Here is a 22,335-nt window from a genome sequence, read left to right on the forward strand (position 1 = left end):
TTTTCAAATTCATCTATCTTTCATGGAGATGTTAGCAAAACTTATTGATAATTTAGATTTTTCAATATACTTTAATTCTAAAAACCAGAAGAAAAATGATAATTGAATAATAAAACAAAAATGTAAGTACTGAGAATGATCTCAGATTCAGTAGCCTGTACCAAAATCGTTTCTGAAGAGTTACGAGATTTTTCTTGTTCGTTTTCTTACAGTGTAATGTTTTAAAAATAGAGTTCAACAGGGATTCTCGAATTGGCAAAGGTACAAATCGTATAAATTGCAGTGCTTGACAGTCGTTGGAAAGAATCAATTATTCGTCCGCGTGAAATTTTCACTCAGTGAATTTTTATAATTTGTTTATAAATTGCTTCGTAAATTTGCTGTGGGCGGAGAAAAAAATATTCTTAGAAAAAAAGAAGGCTGAAATTAAATGAAATGTGTCTGGTGATTGATCTTGGTAGAAATGGAGATTATAGGATCCTATTATCGTAAAATTTGTAAAGCGAGGAAAAAGAAAATGAATTATGTAGGTGATTTTGAAAAGTGGCAAGAAAGTCATGATGGATCTACAGAAAAAGTAGAAATTGATACTACTAAGGAAATACGACTGATGTTTTGGTTAATGCCACTTATACTGACGTGATACCCGGAAAATTAATTGTTTGATTTATTTGAAATTTTCAAATTTTTTTTCCGATCTTCATCGATCGAACTGAAATTACATTAACTTTCTCAAATTTCGGATTAAGTGCCTTAACAGACAAACATGTATTCGATCATCTATTATTTTTCTAGATCTAACACTACCTACTAATTTTCATTTTTAATTTATTAAGAAATAGTCCAAATGTGAAAAGCTTCAATAATTTACAGACGGTAGAAAGTGATATAAATTTGTAGTATTATGCAATTTCTATATGCATAAAACACTGTCATATAAATATGCATTTTTTTAAAGTGCACAGAATAAACATGATGTTCTTCAAATACTTGGATTATTATCTCGCCATTTTTATAAATTACGTGCCGCAAAGGTTTAATGCTTTCTTATCATCGGTATTTCATGTAGTTGCTAATAAAAGAATACATGCAATATATATATATATGAAAAGTATGTGCAGTTATGACAAGTATTTAACCACAGTTTCAATGTCCACTTCAAAAGATATATGTTATACCCAATAGAATATTCATAAGAATAATTTTATTATGAAATGGAAGTAACGAACGTGAATATAAATCTCCTTTTATATGATAATTACGATCCTGCAGATAATAGATAATAAAATAAATGCATTGAAAAACGTATACGCAAAATTAAATTAAAATATCGAAATAAAATGTTATAAACTGTAACAACAGCTCCACATGCAGAATTCTGTTCACATTAAGATCCATTATAATTCACATGAAATAAGAACATATTTGTTGGTACTATTATTTGACTTGTTCATTTCATCACACATATGTGACGCATAAATTGTTTTGTATTATATATGTGACATATTATAAAATTGTTTGAATAGTTTATTCTATATATTTATATAGAGTGTTTCCGAAATCGTGGTACAACCAGGAAGAGAGAATCTCCACATAAAAATGAATCAAAAACATACAATAAAATTTTTTTATAGGAGACTAGTTTTCTGAAATAATCAATTTCTAAAATTTAATATTCCATAATAAGTAAACGCGGTTACTTTGAAAATAAAGCGTCACATGAACAAATGCAGTTTTACATTTTCCACTTAATTTTTCATGAAAATGTACGTAACAATACCTAAATTTCTAAAATTTGAAGCTTGCTCTGTAATAATTGATTTTCCGCTAATTATTGTATCACCAAATCTTTTTCTGTTTCACTTTATAGCAAAATTACGTTAAAACGAATCATCAAGCGTAAATTGTAACAAAACACTTAAATAATAATCTTCTCCTCTAAATCAAGTAACTAACTTCATGAAATGGACCTTGAACTATCATCATGATACACAACAGTGCAATTCAAGCGGCTTTTTGGCCCAATTGAAATTTTTTATTACACTCGGGGCGCATTATTCCGTCAGTAGTTTGAGGGTTAAATGAGTGAAATTTTTTTCCGAGCAAGTTTGTACGTTCGAAGCAAGAAGAACCAAATTGACTTCCGTTGAATGCGTACCTCCGGTTACCGAATTCTTTACCGTCTGACACAGGGATGTTTCCGTGGACTAGTGATAGGGATTTTTCAGAACTTTCCAAGCCCGACATCCATAAACGTTCCCCATATAAAGAAACAAAGTTCGCTCACCTTCCAGTACCCGGATGCACTCGGTGAGGTTCGGATAGTTGTCCGGATAGTTCGGACTGTAAAATTCCTGCTTGGTCTCGTCACCGATGTTGAACTTCTCACACGCGTCTGGAACGTGTCGCATTTGACGACGCACCACACCGGTACCTCGGAACGGCGTCGACAGCGTCGTGAAGCCATTTTGTACCCTCGACGAGACAGGCCAGTGTACCAACCGATTTTCCTGCGGCGGCACTGTCTGCACATAGTTAAAAGCCACGTGAGGATCCGGTATTCCACGATTTCCAAGCATCCCGTCGCAGAAAAGCACTCTCCTATCTAATACCACGCGGATTAATCCTTTCGCTACGACGTACATTGCGGCCGCCTGTGGACAAAACTCCGAAATTCAACTGTTCAAATAACGAAAATTAAAGGTTTCCAACGTGTTGTTAAGTAGTCCCTACTATACAAAATGATTTTCTTTTGAAAAATACAAATCTTGGGCAAATAAATTTCGTTCCTCTATTTATATAACGTTGGAATCGGAACGTAGAATATCTATTGTCATTTAAAAAACTTCATAATATCCACATAATATAAAAAAATATAAGCACCATATGATTAGCTCTATATCTTACAACTTTTGTCTGAAGCCGTTTTTCGTATCACTTATACTTTTTAAGTTATTGAGTTTTGTTCAGAAAATGACCATTTGGCCGCACTGTGCAATGATCGGAATCATATAAACCGTCGAGACATAATCTTTGAAGATGATTCTCGTTAACAATTTGTAACTCTTAAACTTTTACCTATTTTGACTTTAAAAGAATTCATAATATGGTTCAAATATTAGTAATTATATCTGCAAGAAATCAACGAAAATTAGCCTTCAGATTTTTCAACAAATATTCCCAAATTAGGCTTGAAACTGGCGTTCCAAATGAGAATACTTTCTTAATTATGACCTTCAAACCACATAACTGTCTAAGCCGCAAGTAGCCGCAGCTACATTTAGATTTGGCAATTATAGTAATCAGTACTGAAATATATCCAAAAAGAAAGAACTGATTCCAATAAATTACAAAAAAGTGATTTAACAATACCCAAATTATGGCTCGTATCATAAATTGAACGGATTATTTAAATCATTTCTCCACTACTGTAACACTTTTAAGCCATATTTTCAATTTTTTAAATACTCTGTTACATGTTTACTCTGACGGATGAGAAAAATGACATCAGATTTGAGTAATTTGTAAATATTTCTATTTTTTAGATATAAGTGAGATTAAATAAAAAAAGTGTCAATTATATATATATTAGACTATAATAAATCAAATTGCGTAAAAATTTCCAATTTGTAAAACAATTTTTTTCTATTTTTGACCTATTTTGTCCGAGAATCAACCACTGTGCGTCGTCTCGTTCATCGGAAGTGTCGCGGCGGATAAGACGCTCGTAGCGAAAGGGTTAATCCTTTGCGATACTGTGCCCAGTCTGACTGTACGTCGCGTTTCATTCCAGACGGTCCCGTGTGAAGCCAGCTTTTAGCTCTGCTTATTTCTCAGCGATCACAGCGATGATTCTAAGAATATTTCTTGTAATATTATACTTTAGTGTACAGTTTGTAAGAGAAATGTGTAAATAGTCAAATTTATCACAGGATAATTATATCGAAGTGAATGCTTTCTACTGAGCAACGAAGTTAATGTCCGTTTATATTGTACGAGCATAATTTAATATTTAAATTAACTGAACATTGATTGATTGAACATCTGTCATATTTCCTTTGAAATATCATATTGCGAGAGTATTTCTGCTGATTAGTTTGCTAATTAATTTTATTTATCACGAGAATGTGTATTTCCTACGTGCATCAATTGATAGTAGTTTCCGCACTGTCCATACTTTAGTCTTAAATAACTGGGTAGACAAAGGAAGAAATATAATAATACATTATAAATTGTAAATCATGAGCAATAACAAGTTATTTGTTTCTGTCTTCATAGTATACTTGACGTAAACTCGTAACTAAAAATACGTGTTGTACTTGTTAGCTGCTGAAATGTTGAAACAGAGAATAAGTACACGATGCTGGCCAGAATTGGCTAAATCAGTACAAGCGGGCTGGAATGACGGGATGAAAATAACACGGGCCGTAAAGGATTGCCTCGGTATTAACTCGAGTCTGATGCAATTGAAAATTTATACGATCGATGAGCAATAATCCTCCGATACACAGGTGTCAGGTCGTTAATTAAATGAGAGTCCAACGACGCTTGAGGCAACTGGTACCGTGATACCATTAAATTATAGTTATCGCCTCCATACGAAATTGTTGGGGACGCCAGAAATCCATTACAACTGTAATTATGTTTCTGCGTTGAGATCGATGAATCTCCTACTGTCTGTCAACTCCCGATAAAACTGCACGGTAATCTAAAAGAGTAAACAACATTCCCTCTCCTGAAGTTGATCGACTACAAAAAATAATAGTAAGCTTCAAGCATGGAAAATTTGTCGATCGTAAAGGGGAAACAACGCTTTCAGCTTGAATACAATTACTCACAAAAAATACCACTCGCAGTGCTAATGATAAATAAATAGCCATGGTAAAAAGTACTGTTTTCATTGCATACGACAAAAGAAACAATTTTTACCAGATGGAAATTTCGAACTACTTGTTAAGCACAAAAGAAAATATAGATTACAGTGTATGTGACAAGTATATAAAATAATCTTCCAACAGTATTTTATTTTGATTTAAAGTAGCAATTCTAAATATATGTTATATATCTTTCAATCGGTTTTTAAAAATTAATTATTATATTAGACACTTTTATATTTAATAGTCTTATAAATTCATACCAATTAAATATATTTAGTACCTATGAACAACAAAGAAAATAGCAATGGAACTGTTTTAATAAAAATAATAATAAACATTCTCATAATCTTTTATAAAACTAGAATTCAAATAAAAATTAATTAAAAAACATCACCATGATCAATTATGAAAATAATGCCAATTAAATGAAAAGCTTCAAGTGAAATCAAAAAACTTCAGCTGAAAAGAACTGTACAATGCGACACGACATGTGACTTACGTTATCAAAAGTTCTCGAGACGGTCACCTTCTTGTAGCTCGATACTCCTTTCGGTGATTGAATAAATGTCCGACCAGCGGATTGATTTATTTTCTGTCTGGCGTCAGGCGTGGCCCTCGAGGACGGGCTCGAATTTTCATGCGAGATTTTCACTTTTCCCTTGTCACTGTTCGTTCCCGACGTCTCAACATTCCTCTGCGTTTCGGTTCCCGTCCCCGCCGCCATCGGACCCTCGTTGACCATCCCTAGCATCCCGAGCGTAACCCGTTCCCTCGAGTTCGAGTTATCCGCGTGCCAGGAATTCATCTGACGAAACTTTCCGACGGATTTGCTCGGCGTCGTGGTGCGGTCTGTGCTGGAGGACGACCAAGCAAAGGATCGACTGGTCCTTCGTGCGTCGTACGTAGCCGAAAGTGACTGCTCCGTCTCGCGTGTGGCTTCCGCGGCCGTCCCAGTGACTGAAACATTAAATCGAAAAATACTTTCTGTTAGGGAATACTTAGGAAATTTGTTCCCCCACGAAATAATTTTGCATTGAATCGCGTATCGAGCGCGTGTCGTTATAAATAATTAAGCTTTTCTTGCAAATTTTGATTAATCCTTTGAGTGCTGAATACTCCCAGCCGAAACGTTTCGTGTAGACCGAATATTTGTTTGCTGATTTGAAGTTCGATAAATTCTGTTAAATCATACAATCAATTAAACTGTGATTAAATTGTAAATGTGATTTCCCGGTTTCACCAAGTTGGGTAACGCTACGAAACGCGTATATTACACTCATACACTTACAATTAATCGTCACCGCGGCACGTGTGAAACTATAAAGTCGAGAAATACACATCTATATATACGCCCATAGTCCACAGCGATGACTTTCACTGGACGCGTATATGTTAATATATACGAAGTATTATATCTAATATATTCTACTAAATATATGTGTGTTGTAAGCGAATATCTAGGAATCCATTAACACTGTACCTGCAGGCATTATCTGCGCGACCTTACGTTAATCACGAACGCTTCTTGCAGTACATTAAACTATATGGTCAAAATTAAACTATCGATAAGTAATAATTGTACGTTTTTATAACGATTAAATAGTTTTATTAAGTTTTATTAAATAAAGGTTTGATGTTTATTTAATGTATCACGCCCGCTAATTATGGTTATCCGTAGGAATCACGCGTACATGACTCCCGCAGGTAGGATAACGCGTTAATTCGTCAGTAACATTTGCCAGTATTTTTAATTCAATTTTTGTTATTTCATTTAATTACTAAGAAACAGTACTTTCATTTAGAAAAAGTAATTTTTATTTGGAATGTTTTATAAAAATATTACTTGTATCAACAATTATAAATTTGATTGTTTAAAACGTTTAGATTTAGATGCTACCAACATCGGTCTATAAATATTTGTGGCATATATATTCGCGTACTGTTTACTATATTTCTTTGAACATGCGACATAATTTTTTGTTTTCCAATTATTACATAAAATTGATTTATAAATTTCTGTGAAGTAAACAACGAATCTTGTATCAAATACATATTTTAAGGTAAGTTAATCCGAACAGTGTGCAACGGTCAATAATAGTCCTTATTATGGAAAATGTTTGAGAAGGATCCTTATTACTGAAAAACAAAACGTTCGCTGCCAGCAAGAAGTTTCTCCCTACTTTTCCTTTTTCAGCGATACAGTACTTTGCATCTCGTGTAACGTTTTTATAATTCAAAAAAACATTGAATAAGAGAAACATGTTCATGGTTTATTCCCTGTTTTTAATTCCTGATTTTACTTTAAAGTCCGTTTATATTATTTGCAAACTACATAATTATTACGAGTTCAGAAGTATGTAGCAAATTAGAGCATATTAGTCAAAATTTAAAAATGAAGTTTGAAACGCTTCAAACAATGTTTCAAACGTTTGAGTTGGATTATTTTCCATTTGACTTTCCATTCTATTCAAATTAATAGAATATAAAAATTTAATTTGTGATAAAATAGTTACACGGCTTGTTATCATTATTAAAAGACATTACTAAATCCTGCTTTCATATTTTCATAGTTTTAAATTTTAATTAAAAAAAATATACTTAATTGCCTGTATGGTTTCTCTGATTTCAGTATAGTTGAGAACTCATTATATTAGACGGCAGATAAGTACCTGTGACAACATTGAAAGAATTTGGTTTAAAAATATTCTATATTTTTCTTTGGTTAGAGGTAATTAATTAACAATAATTTCACACATACATTTACATTCTATCTTCATTTTTCTACTGCTCTGAATCAGTGTGGATTTACGTAAGACAAGTAATGTAAACTTTTTTAATTTGCCTTGATAAACTTTATAAAATTTGCTTTGTCTAGAAGTAGTATATTCATTAAAATTATTTAATTGCTGTGTATTAATTGAAGATTCAATTAACAAACAATTTTCTTGTCGTGTGCTAATATATACTGAATGTTGCAGGTTAAAAAACTTACAGTTTTTCTAAACGTTTGTTTTTTCTTCATCTGACAAAGGAAGTTATGGAGCCTGGAAATTAAAAAAATTATGATACTTTTTGTATAAGTGGAGTAGGTCACGCATAATACATTGCAACTTTTTTCGTCCCGAATTTCACTTTAAAGGTGTGACACCATCCCTTGAAAAAATGAAAATTTTTCTTTCCCCTGGATTATCTTGAAAACAGTAGGAGATAGCGAGAAAAGTTGAAACAAAAAATACGTTGTTCTTTTACAACTATAAAATTTTATTTTCAATTTTTTGTTTAAGCTTTTTATCATTATTTCTTACTGGTCGTAAGATAATCCACGGGAAAGAAAAATTTGCATTTTTCTCAAAGGATGGTTTCATTTCGGCAAAGTGAAATTCGGCACAGAAAAAATTGCAATATATTAGGTTTGACCTACTCTACTTATACACAAAGTATTATAACTTTTTGAATTTCCGGGCTCGATAACTTACCTTGTATGTCCGTTCTATTCATTCCTATTGTCTCTATGGATATATTTAATTAACTCCTTGTGGTAAAATGACGAGTACAGCTCCTAATTATAAATAAATTGGCATAATAATTAGTAGTATTTTCCAGATTACTTTCAATTAATTCAATGTGAATCATAAAATGGAACACATTGTTTTCTTTAATAAAAATAAAATGCTTCTATCATATCTTCATTTTTCATGATTATATCGTACCGGACAAGGTTAATCAAACAAGGTTGTAAAATACTAATAAAAAACTGAGAAACAATGTAAGTACCAAGTGATTTTAAATAGTACCGTAAATAAATGTTTTACGTGTAGATCATGTATCAGATTATTCGTGACAGGTCAACCAGCACATAATAAAAAAATCAATGGAACCTAGTAAAATCGCTCAGAATATCAACTTATCGTATGAAAGTTCCAAGGCAGACATATCTTCTATAAATCCCTTCTCAGTTTGTTTTGCGGTTACTGTATTTACACCTCGAATTTGTTCGCCTATTAAACTGGCCGGTGTGGAAAGTTTCATATTGGATAGCGGAGAATTGATCCTTGTTGCTGACAGCGTGTTTGAATAGAATTTATTCGGTGACCGACAGGTTTTAAAAGTGTTCGGAATGACGAGATGAAGCGTCTCGGCAAAACTGCGATACTGAGAATTTTACTGCCGTCAACGGCACTCTATTTGGAATTATCCTGATACTTGGCACGTTGCAGGTTCGTCTTCTTTGGCCTTGTCAACGCATGACTACCCGTTCGTTGACTGTAATCCCTTGGAAATTGGATCTGTTGGTTGTCACGATAAATAAACTTCTAGGCAGATTTTTCGGGGGGACGAGAAAGTTATTTGGAGTATTAACGATAGAGTTACCAAATCTGTGAAAATGGTCGTGCTTCCGTCGCAAATTATTAAGTAGACAAAATTATTAATTTATATTTTGTACTGATTGAATATTCTTTAAATGTTTATTAAAAACTGGGATGTTGTAAACCATAAAGTTACATCTTTGTCATAAAACCAGAATTAAATGGTTATAATAATTCACTTTTTTACAAATTCTGAAGAACAGTCATTTGACGTTTTACACATATATACATGCCAATGCATAGCCTCTCTAATTCTGACTTCTAAAAGCTGCAGTAATTAGTTCTAGTATGAGGGTTGAATGGAAATTAACTTCTGGGATGTTAGAATTCATGAATGACCCACTGTACTCGTTTGTTCCTTGACATATATATTGTGAGTTACAGGCAGCTGTACAAAGAGGTTATATAGCCGTAGTTTGTGCAGTAGTCCATTTCATTCTAGTAGTGACCATTCTGTGCAATTTAAGCAACTTGCTATGATCGAATTTCACTGCTAAAGGCATTCCTGTAACTGACATTCTCTGTGAAATATCAAATTGTCAAACTGAAATGGAGATCTTCAAGCCCGTTGCTCTCGAGCATATATAAATATGTATAATATATTAACATTCTACTTGAATTTTACATTCTATTTAAAGTGAAAATATTTTTCAAATATGAAACAGAGTATAGTAATTTTCATTACATCCTAAGAATTTTTATATGAAATTAACAGTTAATTGAATAGATTGCCTTCTAGTATTACATGACTCGAAAATTAAATACATTTTTCGTATTACATTGAAGAACAATGGTTTGATAAAAGTATTATTGATGTGGTCTATCAAATTACAACACTAAGTAGTATTAACATTAGTTAGTTTCAAAGTAAGTCGACTATACACTCCAATTTAAAGTCATCAAGTCTGTATACTTAAAAAAATACAAACAGTTGATGGACAACTAGATTAAAAATTAATTCTTATAAATTCTTTATTATGTCGATTTTTGACGATTTTTTCATATTTTATTTCAATAGTTTCAGTAAAATACGCAGCTATTTATAAATGATTTATTCGATTTTATGAAAAAATCAGCAGCTTCAGTCCATAATTTGTTTAAAGAAAATATAAGAAAATAGTTTAATTAATTTATTACCTCTAATAGTTATTTTGCATCTTTATTTCAAATAAACCATTCCCACTCCTACATTCTACACATCACAGTATAATCTAATTCTTATACCCATAATTTTTGGCAATACTTACAAACAGAATGCTATCATAATTCAACTTTTTCCGTTTCTGCATGTCGGTTTTCCTATTTTCCTATCATAGAAGTATTTACGTGCTTGTGGATGTACTGCAAACACTTAGACAAAGCTGTTGACGACACACGAGCAACACTTGCACAATTTATTCACGAGTTTCAAGCATACAAAATTCAAACAATTCGCAGTTCTCCTTTTGAATGAAATTCACAATTTAAGTTTCAACTCATCCTATCGTTTATTCACACATCCATCACATTGTTACAAATTGTAATATCATACATATTACAAATTCTGGACAATTCCACATTATCTGTGAAATATATAATTTTGTTCATCAAAACTCATCACTGTGAGTTTGAATTATTCCTAGCACGGTAATACGTTGTAGGAACGCGTGAGTTTTCCATGATGTTAATATTAATCGAATCAATGATTTGCAATGTTGATCCTACCTACTATGTCCGTAGTCACATCGAAGACTTGAGCTGCATAACATACTTGTTAATTACTTTATTTGGATGAAACTTTATCGGCTGTTCGAAAAACACAAGTTGATAGTTTTATGTATTTTCTGGCTACTTTAAGTCTTTCATAGGTAATTAAGAGTACAATGAACCATATTTGTGTAATATTATTAACTACGTATAAAAATAATCCAATTTCTGTACAAATATTAAAGTACTTACAACAAAGCACCACATCCAACAAAATAGCAACCATAAAATTTGTATCGATTCTATTTAAACCAGCCAATCGCGTATTTCCTTTCCTCTTCTATTTGGCCATCAACATCCGACATTCGAACGACGCTGGTCGACGGACAAACGAAATCGTATTTGAACCGAGACGTAAATGAATTTGTCATGCACTTGCGAGTTCAATTCCAGTGAAAAGGAGATAGAAATGGCGTGGCAAACGACTCGAATTCACGCGAATGCTGAAACGACCCGTATGTCGTTCAGTAGGGGATCTATTATACAAAGTGATTTTCTAATGCCTGAATAAGTTTAAGCTCGACTAGAACACCTCCCTCGCTGACGTAATCCACTCGAAGTTACAAGACTATTTCGACGTCCTGTCGGTTCTCGCAAGTCCGGTATATTCGATTTAATACTTTTTTCATACGCCGACGGTTACTAATTTGCATCACTCTCTTCGTAAAAGGAGTAAAAAAAGTGCTGGACGAATTAAGTCAGGACAGTCGCTTAACCCGGCTTGCGTCGCTGCTTAATCGTATCTGGCGGAACTCTTGAATTGCATTAGTGAAAATGTGCATGGCAGACGCAACTATTTCTACCCAGAGGATTTCCTCGAGCGGTTTTAATTTTTCATTACAACGAACGCGTATAATTGATTTGCCGCGTTCTTATTCCCCGATCGATACATTCAACGTGAGAGACAACAGCGTTGCGTTTCTTCGTTCCTTCCAACCGTCAAAGTCGAAACATGATTCCATACGGCGTCCTCTCTTTTATCGAAGGGAAATGTACGCATAGGATGGCTCAGAGTATCGTGGCATCACAATACATTTACTTTCTGCAATGTTTCAGAACACGAATTGCACGTCTTTCCGGTACGACAATATGCTCACCCTCTGTCGGATACTTTATACGTTCGACGAGTCCCATAAGTGATTTTCTCTGTGACATTCTATCGGTGTACATCAGGGCGCAGCTGAGCGAGAACGCTCTTAGAAATATCGGACGGCTGCTTTTGCAAACATTCGACGCGTACTCGCATCATTTACAATTGGCAACCTCATCCAGGTGAATCTGATTCTGCTGCAGAGAATCGTATTCCAGGAAATTCGTACAGCGACGCGGGAGTTCAGTAATTGGATGCTTTTAGGGGGATTGGAATCCTATTCAACCCCCTTGAAAATAAAAACGAATTTTAGGAACTGGTGAATAGATTTGAAAAAAAATTCACGGAAATCCACGGTTTCATTTTTATCTCGTTTTCTCTCTATTGTGATGATTCCGAAGAATCGACTTTTTTTGAATTTACATATAGTTTTATACTTCTGGTGGATATATTTCGATAATATTATGTTTAATGTATTTGCCATTGTGTAATGTTTGTAATGGAAAGTAACACACATGGATAACTATGAATAATATTTTCTTTCTAATTGATTACTATGAGTTTGTATTAGAATATGATATACATACAATACTTCGTGAGTATTCTTTACAAATTAGTAAATACTATGCTACTAATCATTTATTGGCAGAAAGAAAAATGACATATTCATTGCAATGTTAACATTGTATGCTTATTTCATTTTGATCTGAAAAATAGTCGAATTTATACAATTTATGTAGTCTTTGCAATGTGTCAACGTTGACATTACAAAGAAAGAGATTAATGGAATAAGTTACATTTTATTATGATAGAAATTGGAGTAATACTGCTGCAAATGGACGCATTTACAGACTTTTATTTTCAGTTATTATTTAAATTTTTTAAGAATTTCACATTTTGAATAATTTTTCTCTTTGACAAACATGTAAAATCTTTTACTATCGTCACATTGAATTCTATATCCATGAGTACGTTCGAAAGATGACCACAAACATAGCCGCACACTCGTCATTATAATAAAGATTGCTATGAGTGGGTTAGTTTTTCTTATGGTGGGCGGGAAGGGGGTGCAACCCAAGCTATTACATCATAATTTCCAAATTGAACCTTTTGTGAAGGTGGATACCTGTGTAAAACTCGAAAAGGTCGATGCCGATCTGATATGAGACCATATCTCATCACTGATCTCAGCTGACGTGGAAGAGCGACATTTTTGTCAAAGGAAAAAATATCGATTTCTAAAACACTTGTTAATTTTATAAAGGTCAGTAAATGCGACCATTCGTTGTAGTATTACTGAAATTGATACAGGTCGATAATGACTTCTCGATATACAAAAGTTTCTCGTATATTCATTCATTCGCGTTTATCTAGTATATATAATAATTATGAAACGTTAAGTGGTTATTCACTTATTGCTCTATCGAAGCATGAAATCATCACAGTAAAATAACCAGAATTTCTGGGGCTTTACGCTCTCGAGGTTGGAATTCCCAAGTAGACCTTACACCCTAAAGTCAAAAGTTGTAGTAGAGATGCATATCGGTGACTAGCCAGGTAAATATTATCTTGGGATATACAGAACACCCTACTCGCCACTTTCCTTCCGCACTACCGCTCTTCTTCCCTGTTCAACGCCTCAGTGTAAACGCTTTGACCACGGTGTTCATTCCTATAAAGTTTATTATTTAGTGTCAGCACATTTTGAAAGTTCTCTTTTTATGAAAATATCATTATTATATACCTATGTAAAGAAGTTATTTTGGTTGTAGAATTTGTATAAGTAGCTTTAATATTTTAGTATATTAATATAATATTTTAATATAAGTTTTTATAAATACATAATGATTTAGAACATTTAAACTTTGTTTTCGAAAAACTCTTTAACTTTTACCAGTTACGTATGAAATGAATAATATTTACAGAACATGTTGGAATACATGTCAAAATGTAAAAATAAAATAAAAAAAGAAAGCGTTTTTCAGTCAAAACTAAAGTCAAAGGTTGGCTTCCCAGAAAAATTAACTTTAAATTCGTCGAGTACGCGAGCATTCGTATTTCTAAGAGTAGAAACGGTAGGTCATGAACAGATACGTTAGCAGATCCTAATTTAGTTGCACGAGTACTCGGTGAATTTTCGAATTTAATTCTCTCAAGAGGGAGACCTCGCACAAAAAGGTTACTATTTCTTTTCTGCTTATTTTTGCATGTAGGACGACCTTTTATCCAGTTGTCTTGACCACGCTAAAACATTTGATATATGTTCTTTTTAAACAAATAATATTTTATGCTTTCTTTTCTATTCATAATAAGTAATAATAAAATATTTATTAAAGCTATACTATTACTATTTATATTTTTAGCCTCACTCTGAAATAATGATGACTGTTGTCATCTATTCTTTATACTCAGGTAAATAACATTATACTATTTAATGTTCAATAGTGAATTATTGCGTTGTCCATTTTATTCCAAATTTATTTTATATAGACCAGATCAATTCAAAAACACTTTTTCTAATCTGTAATAGGTGCACAGTCAAAAAGATTTATAGGACCCTTCAAAAGGAATGTTTTTTAAGCTAGGATCTCGCACTTCTAACAATTCAGCATCGTCTGTATTTAATGGCGCGCAGGCCATTTCAGGTAGAAAATGCTTTGCCATATTTGTAATACACAGCCAAAGTCGCTTATATGATTCTTGAAAACGGTTGATTTTCAGGGACGAACACGTGTTTCAGGCGCATATCAGCGTCCCATGATCATGATGAACTACCAACTCCTGCGTGCGAATAGAAGTTTAGCTCAGTTGAAAGGACTGAATAAAGTAAAAGTCCTTTTATTTTAAAAACATGGTATTATTATCGCTGTTTTAGGGAGTATTAAGGAAAAGGAACATTGAACTCTTACCCTTTTTGTAATTCTTCCCTTTATGAATATATAAAGTATAAAGTATCAAATATGATACATAATACTGCAATAAAATTGTAATGTAAAAAATAAGTTGCCTAAGATAAACCATCTATTTATAGATGTAATATTTAAAGAGATGCAACTAGATAACAATGCAATCCTTGTACAGTAAATGAGTTTATTTGCGGTACAAAATTGAATTAGATTATCGCTACTATCTAGAATCTTAATGAAGGTTTGAGGATTCTGAACTTTAATGCAGTGATGGAAGAAGAAATTCAAGAAAAGGATAGGAGAGAAGGAGAATGCGTTTACTCCGGGATCTGCTAGTAAACTCGATAGTAAGGCTTTCTACCAATTCCTTGCATTCTACACAGGAATGGTATTTAAAAATTACGGATTGTGTTTATATTAATCAGGACAGGACTAAGTACGGTGAGTAGGTCTCGAAGCCCTCTAGTGGCGACTATAAGAGGTCTCGCTATCAAACCAAATTATGTGCTTAATTAGAATTAATAAAGTTCATAATAGTTTTACTATCATACTATTATATTATAAATATAAAAATATATTGACAAATTATTGGAAAGATAACACTGACCTCAACTTCTTTCTGATATTTTTAATTAATATGGTAATACAGTGTGTCAGTTGTGTAACGTTGTAAAATTAACAAATATCTAAATTTCATCAAGCATAGTCATTTATATGTAAATATACATTTTGCTGAAGATTATTTGAAAATAGTTATGTGTTGGTTTATTTAAAGAAGCAAATGATTTTCCTCCAAATTATTTTATCCTTTCGCAGTTAAATAAAATAATCTTTTATTGTACGTCGTGGTTTATATTTGTATAACTGCATCCTTCATTAATACCACAAATATTTTATCATTCAATATAGTTTTGCAAAACTGTATAAACTCTTTGTTTCATCGCTTTGCAATGATCCTCTCATATTTTATTTTAACAGATTAACTTAAATAGACCGTTATTTTTTGTATCTTTATTTCAAATAAAACCTTTTCAATCCTGGATACTACGTCACAGTATAATCTCATTCCTATAGGTAAGAATAGATTAAATTTGACCAATTAGACCCCCATTATTTCCAGAGCTCTTCTCTTAAATAACGCAAAGTACTTTTGTTTTCAATCAAGCTACATAGCAACCTCGATCGGCGGTCTCTTTACTACATCTGCTCTAATATCTGCTAGAAATTGTGTACGTGAACAGTTCTATGAAGTATTCAATGCAACAGCTAGAAGTTGTTAAAAATTGTATATTTACGACATCGATTTCAGTCGCTATTTCGGCCTGTCATTCACCCTCCATATTTATTCCCCTCATCGCGCAGTTTCGCTTCCTGTACACGGGAAAGGATCGTCGTAGATGGGCCTAGTGGAATACACCCCTTGCGTTTGTGTCCTTCAGCAAGCAGTTTTCCAGCTCATATCAGTACAGCAGGAAAAAGGGTAGTTCTGAAGGATGTAGCATCCCCCTTTACTTTCGATGACAGGATCGCAGCAAAGTGAAATTCATGAATAAAACGCATCAGTTGACATTTCCAAATATGATACGAAAACAAAATTCGGATGAAACGCTTTGCCGTATTTGTGCAGTTAAGTAAATACTTCCACCACTCTTTTATCAGAAGTACTCCTGCATTCTGTCGATAAATTAAGCGTGATAGATTTGTTCGTCGTGAACTGTAAAAGTCGACACTTTTCGTATAGTTGTTCGCGGGGTAATTGAAAAATGTTCAATCATATCATACATAAGTGTCATTTTAGTGCTTCGTAATTATTCTCAATATCCTAATTCTAACATTACAGTAAAACTATATTATTATAAATTTAAAACTATAATAATTTAAGTAACGTTGACAGAAGTTGCAAAATATAAAACCCAGTGCATTCGATATCGTAAAGAGTTAAATGTCAGATATATTTTAATAACTGTGGACAGACTCATCGAAAATTAATATGTTTTTGAAGGTTTTTGCACCGCTTATAATGCGTGGCTGGGCAACGAATTAAAACGACAGAAGAAGCACGCACGAGTCATCGCATGTTTTTATATGTAACGATTACCACAAACGGCGTATCGAATACAGAAGCATAGCTTCACGTGTAATTTCTAACAGTTTTTAATATCATAAGTTTGCGCGCAGTTCATTACATTTATTTACACGTATTCATCCCGGATCCAACGCCAAGTTACGAAGAAGAACGGCCCGCATCATCCTCCTTTTTCCACGTTGCAAGACTTTACTCTGTTGTTTACCGCTTCCTCTCTTTCTTGTTCGGAGCCCTCATGTTTCTCTAGCAAGCACGCTGAACCGGTACTCGTTTGTAGACACATTTCACATTTTTCACTGGCAAGTAATTTTCTCGATTGCAATGGATCTTTCGTTTTTTATTTTGTCTACTACCTACAGCTTTAAATTGAGCAGTTTATTTTGGAAATAGCTCAAATCCATGAAAAATAACAGTTTAAAAAAAAATATCATATAAAATTGTAATTAACACATTCCATATTGGTAACGAGAAATCTCGTTTTTTATATAAAGACATGTAGCTATATGCCTTTGCTAATTACCACAGCATTTAAAAAAATATTAAATTTGATTAGAACTAATTGTCGATTTAAAATATATTACATAACAATATGATGCTTGAGTTTCTTTATGCATAGTTATATAAGTTGATCTCACTGAAAATTGCTATCTGCACAATTCAGTTTTCTGATAATTAGCCGGTACGCGATGTGGTAATATATTCATTAACTTAATTATATTCCAAATAGACTTAAGTCACTTTCAAGATAAACATCTTAATTACTTGTGAAAATACATTTCCGTTGCTTGAACGTTAACTTTAAGTGTGCCAGTTATGAGTTTGTCTTAAAAATACTCACAAGAAAATATCGTTGAAATATTAAAGATCATAAATTTGAGATAACGTGGACAAGCAGCTCGAAGAAATGGTGAGGTCAACCCCTAGAACATTAAGCGGATAGAAAAACGAGCATTAAACTGTTGCGACTGTGTTTCCAATAAGATTGCGATTGTAGCTAATAAGACCCCTAATATGTTTATTATCACCATAACATACACTGTTACTTAGAAGTTTAGAATCAGTTTTAATATTAACCGTTTACAAAGGCGAGTAAAACAAATAGTTCATTATTTATTATCTTTAATAAATTTATTAGAGACTTAGTGTAGTATATTCCTTTATCTATCCTTCATTTCAACAAACATCAATGTTCTACTTTCTTTTCATTCACATTCTCCTATTTGTTTTACAAATAATAGATTTCTCTTATATGATTTCTTTGCATCGTAAAATGCGCAATACAAAATTTTCCACTAAGAATAAAGAAAACTTTTTTGATTATCGACAATTTTATAAAATATAGATTACTAATTGCAATTCTATAATTTCTCTATAGTCAAATATACTAATTGTAAATATGTGAATATTTATTTGTATATTCTTCGTCAAAAAGTCCATGAGAATTGAGAAAAGTTTTAAAAAACCAGGAAAACTTAAACGTATTAATGAAACAGATCGCTAGTTAATTCGACATCGTATCGTAGAGAGATCAAAGCAATCAGCTCGAACCCTGTAGAACGTTTATTTAGGCTCCGATAGCGATTTTCCCATTTAGCAAAGTGTTTTCACAAGAGATCCATTCTAATCGCTAGCTTGTCCGCTGAAATGAAAAAAACAGCAATGGAAAAATGAGCACTGAAGCTACGCGATCATTCCAATGACCAAACTCCGAGTTTAGTTTAACTTTATTTATATTAGCCGTCGCGATGCCAGCGGGCTGTACAGCGAGCAGGAGTATTACCTCCTATTTATAATTTCCCATGGGACAGCACTTTGCGGAACAAAGTCTAGCCCAACCGGCAGCTTCTTTTCCCTTTTGCGTCGTTTAATTTACCGCCAATTCATTTTCTCGCGGGCGAGCGTGCACGCGACCGCCCATTTCGTTCAATTAATTACAGGCGCTTGGTCTTTAACCCAATTAACGATGCAACTCTTTCCCACCCTAGCTCGACCGATGCAGGGTCCATTCAGATGCGTTCATATAAACAGTGGAACACCAACAGTCATTTCAATTGACACCACTCGACTAGTGACGAAGAGTTTCATCTTCGACGAAATGCATTTTCCTAGTTCGAGTATTCAACTTACTTATTATCAATAGTTATTGATAATAAAAACATATATGGTGAGAAAAAATATATGAGATTGTAAAAAGTCGTTACAGAGGGGAGGGTGACTTCAAGCTTCAAATCTATAATGGATTTTGCGTCGAACAAATTTTTCGTTAATCTCAAAAACATTTGAATTTACAACATTTTCGAAATGAAAATGTATATGTACTGTCACACCTGTTACACAATGAAACAACGCAAGGAAATGGATTCTGAAAGTGAAGTACATTTTAAAATGAATCCTAGCTGACTATGTTTCTATGTTTTATCATGAAGATGGAATATTCTGAATGCGGAAAGTTTTTGAATAAAAATGTATTACATAATTGGTATTCGATAGGAATCCATATTTTTCATCGAAAAATACGAGATATCCCTTTAATTTTATAGAAAAATATTTTTTATTGTTAAGCGTGTATCTAATATAAATATCTGATATATCTTGTTCACTTTTTATTAATAATCCGATCCGATCGGAACAAAATTGGTCTCACAAGAGTTTTCATACCTATACAAATTATACTAAAAATACAATTAATGTATTAATAACTAATATTTGGTTGGGCCTCCTTTGCATTTTATAATACTTTTGAAACGATCTAAATCATCAGGCTTGTGAGACCAATTTTGTTCCTGTTTACGTAAAATTATATTTTTCTTGTATTGACATGTTGTTTTGACATGTAAAGTATATATAAATTTGAAAGCTTCGCAATTTCAACCAACATTCCTATTGATAAGAACTTTGAAATTTACATTATAACCAAATATCAATCGTTTAACTTCGACAGATTAGGAGGTACAAATACTCTTGTAATACACAATGTGTACTTATATATCACGATTTGTGTATCGCCATGTGCATTCTGTCTAACAACCGGAAAAGTGTGAAAGGCTCGATCAAGAAAACAACAAGAATCGTATGCATCGTTGCATGCTGCCTATCAGCTGCTCAGCCGGGAATAAATCGCAGCCGCAAGTTCTTCCAACCCGCAAAGCGTCGTTGTGAAGTTAGAGGAGAAAAGTTTCTGCTAATCGGTTAAAGTTTGCCGTGGCTGGAACTCAGCCGGATTTGACGCGAAACTGGCTGATTTTATGCGCCCGCCAACGTGTGAATATCGTTCACCCGAATTGGATCGGGAAAAGTTCGCCAGTTACCATGTACTTCGAACTACCGAGAATTTTTGGGAAAACAGTGGCGTGTGACGTTTGCCGTTTAGACTTACCAGTTTCGGCTCAAAACTGGAGAAATGCGACCAACTTGGGTAGTTTCGATAATAGCATGAGAACGCGTGTATGAAAAATTAACTGGTTCAGATTTAAGATCTTCCGATTTGGAGGATGGGAATAAAATTCTTTAAATAATTTTTCACCTACACAGCATCAGGGATGTAACTTCGAAATGATTTATGTGATTATGTTATGTTATTTTTTCCAAATAATAATACTTTCACTTTAAATTTACATCAGTATTTTGAAAATATTCGATCCTAGAAACTAAGTTTTATTTAAAAGTGGAAACTAAACATTCAACTTTCGGTTAAAATCTGGAGGAATATGCTCGGTTAATTTTTAACGAACCATCCCCTCTCTTCTTTATTACTCACTGTCTCGAGCTCAGTGTAACGTGATCACAGTAGATGGGGACAGAAAATGAATAGAATGAATGGAAGGGAAACACATTTCAATGAGGTGTTGCAAACGTAAACAGCAACTGTGCAGTGAAGAAAATATCAGTTTCAGTCATTTCAGTCTTACCTTTTTAAATGTCGTACCAGTGGTTTATTGACATTCTTCTGATTAAAATGAGATCAAAATTTCATTAATGACATTAAGTCGGTAAAACTAGTTCAATTACGTCGTATTTGGACTGATTTTAATCAGAAAAATTTCAACGGCCCATCAGTACTACATTTGAGAAGTTAAGGTTAAAATTACTGTAATTGAAATTTTCTCCATTGCATGTTTATGTTTGATACATCCGGTATCGGTTTGAAGTCCCGCGTCTCAAACCTCGATGCTCAACGGACTGTGTCTATCCCGCTTCCGTTCACTATATCGATTCTTTGTCCTTATCAGGTTGTGCTCAAGTCAACTTAGAAAGCAAAAAGCTACCCTGCTCGTAAGAATTTTAATACGGGATCTCGAAATTTTAAAATTCAATCAGGTATCACTGTAGTTCATTTGTTCAGGGGAAATTTTATTAAACCGTACATTCTCTCAAATGAACCCGACATGGCGTAATGCATACATTTTTCGTAGTTATCGAATAATTGCTAATGAGAAATTAATTACAATAACGGTACAACATCTCCGCTAATTAAATACATTTATTCACACGTGCCAGACTGGCGGTCATTATTATATCGGGTCGTGCGATATTAATTAAGTCGGTTATGAAACAGGCAATGCATCGAACAAATAATATTTGCCGAATCGAAATGGTTATGATTACGACATACGTATATGTATATAACACTGGCGTGCAGCGTATCCGCACAATCAACCTGATTAACGGCTAATTGTACAAAGCGGATACATCGTTTAGCCAGTTGCCCGCGGGGGAACATATTACTTTATAGGTACATCTAGAATTGTATAATTTGCTTCCGCGCATAGAATTCCAGTTCATCTTGAAGATCATCGTGTGCGTTGTGACTTACTCATTTTTCCGTTTCAGAATCGTGTTTTCATCGAATTGTCGCGTCGTTCCCGAATATTTCAACGGAGTTACAGGAGGACGAAATCTCTTTCGCCTTTTAATTCTCTCGCTGCGGTGGAATCTATTTGCCGGTAAGAGTTGTCACGACCCTCCCGGTTTACCGATGCATCGCATCGCGGCGAGTACTCCATGATAAATCGAAAAACTTCTGCCGCGGGAATTCCGCGGAATATTGAACATTTGCATTGCCGAAGAATCTTCGCTTATAGTCCTCGGGGGAATGAGTTATGCGCAAGTTCTTCCACAGTTGAACATCTATATTATTTTCAGTGCTATTGGTATAAAAGAGTAACTGAGAGCAGTTTTTATTATTGTATGCAGTTGTTCATCCAATATGTAAAAGAAGTTTTTTCGAGGTTATTTTGAATGTCATTGCGTATCATCAGATATT

The 22,335-nt window shown here is 33.5% G+C and overlaps 1 protein-coding gene across 6 annotated transcripts in view; it reads right to left on the reverse strand.

The window, feature by feature from the left end:
- The window catches only part of Neto (Neuropilin and tolloid-like), a 209,142-nt gene that overhangs the window by 65,774 nt on the left and 121,033 nt on the right, over positions 1 to 22,335 (reverse strand). For all 6 annotated transcript variants that reach the window (XM_031986513.2, XM_031986512.2, XM_031986511.2 and 3 more), the window contains exons 3-4: positions 5,377 to 5,834; positions 2,288 to 2,525 (exon numbers count right to left, since the gene is read on the reverse strand). In XM_031986513.2, coding sequence (XP_031842373.1) covers positions 2,288 to 2,525; positions 5,377 to 5,834 — 696 coding nt within the window. The remainder of the gene's footprint in view (positions 1 to 2,287; positions 2,526 to 5,376; positions 5,835 to 22,335) is intronic.

This window comes from Nomia melanderi, chromosome 9 (assembly GCF_051020985.1).
Source record: "Nomia melanderi isolate GNS246 chromosome 9, iyNomMela1, whole genome shotgun sequence".
Taxonomy (NCBI): Eukaryota; Metazoa; Arthropoda; class Insecta; order Hymenoptera; family Halictidae; genus Nomia; species Nomia melanderi.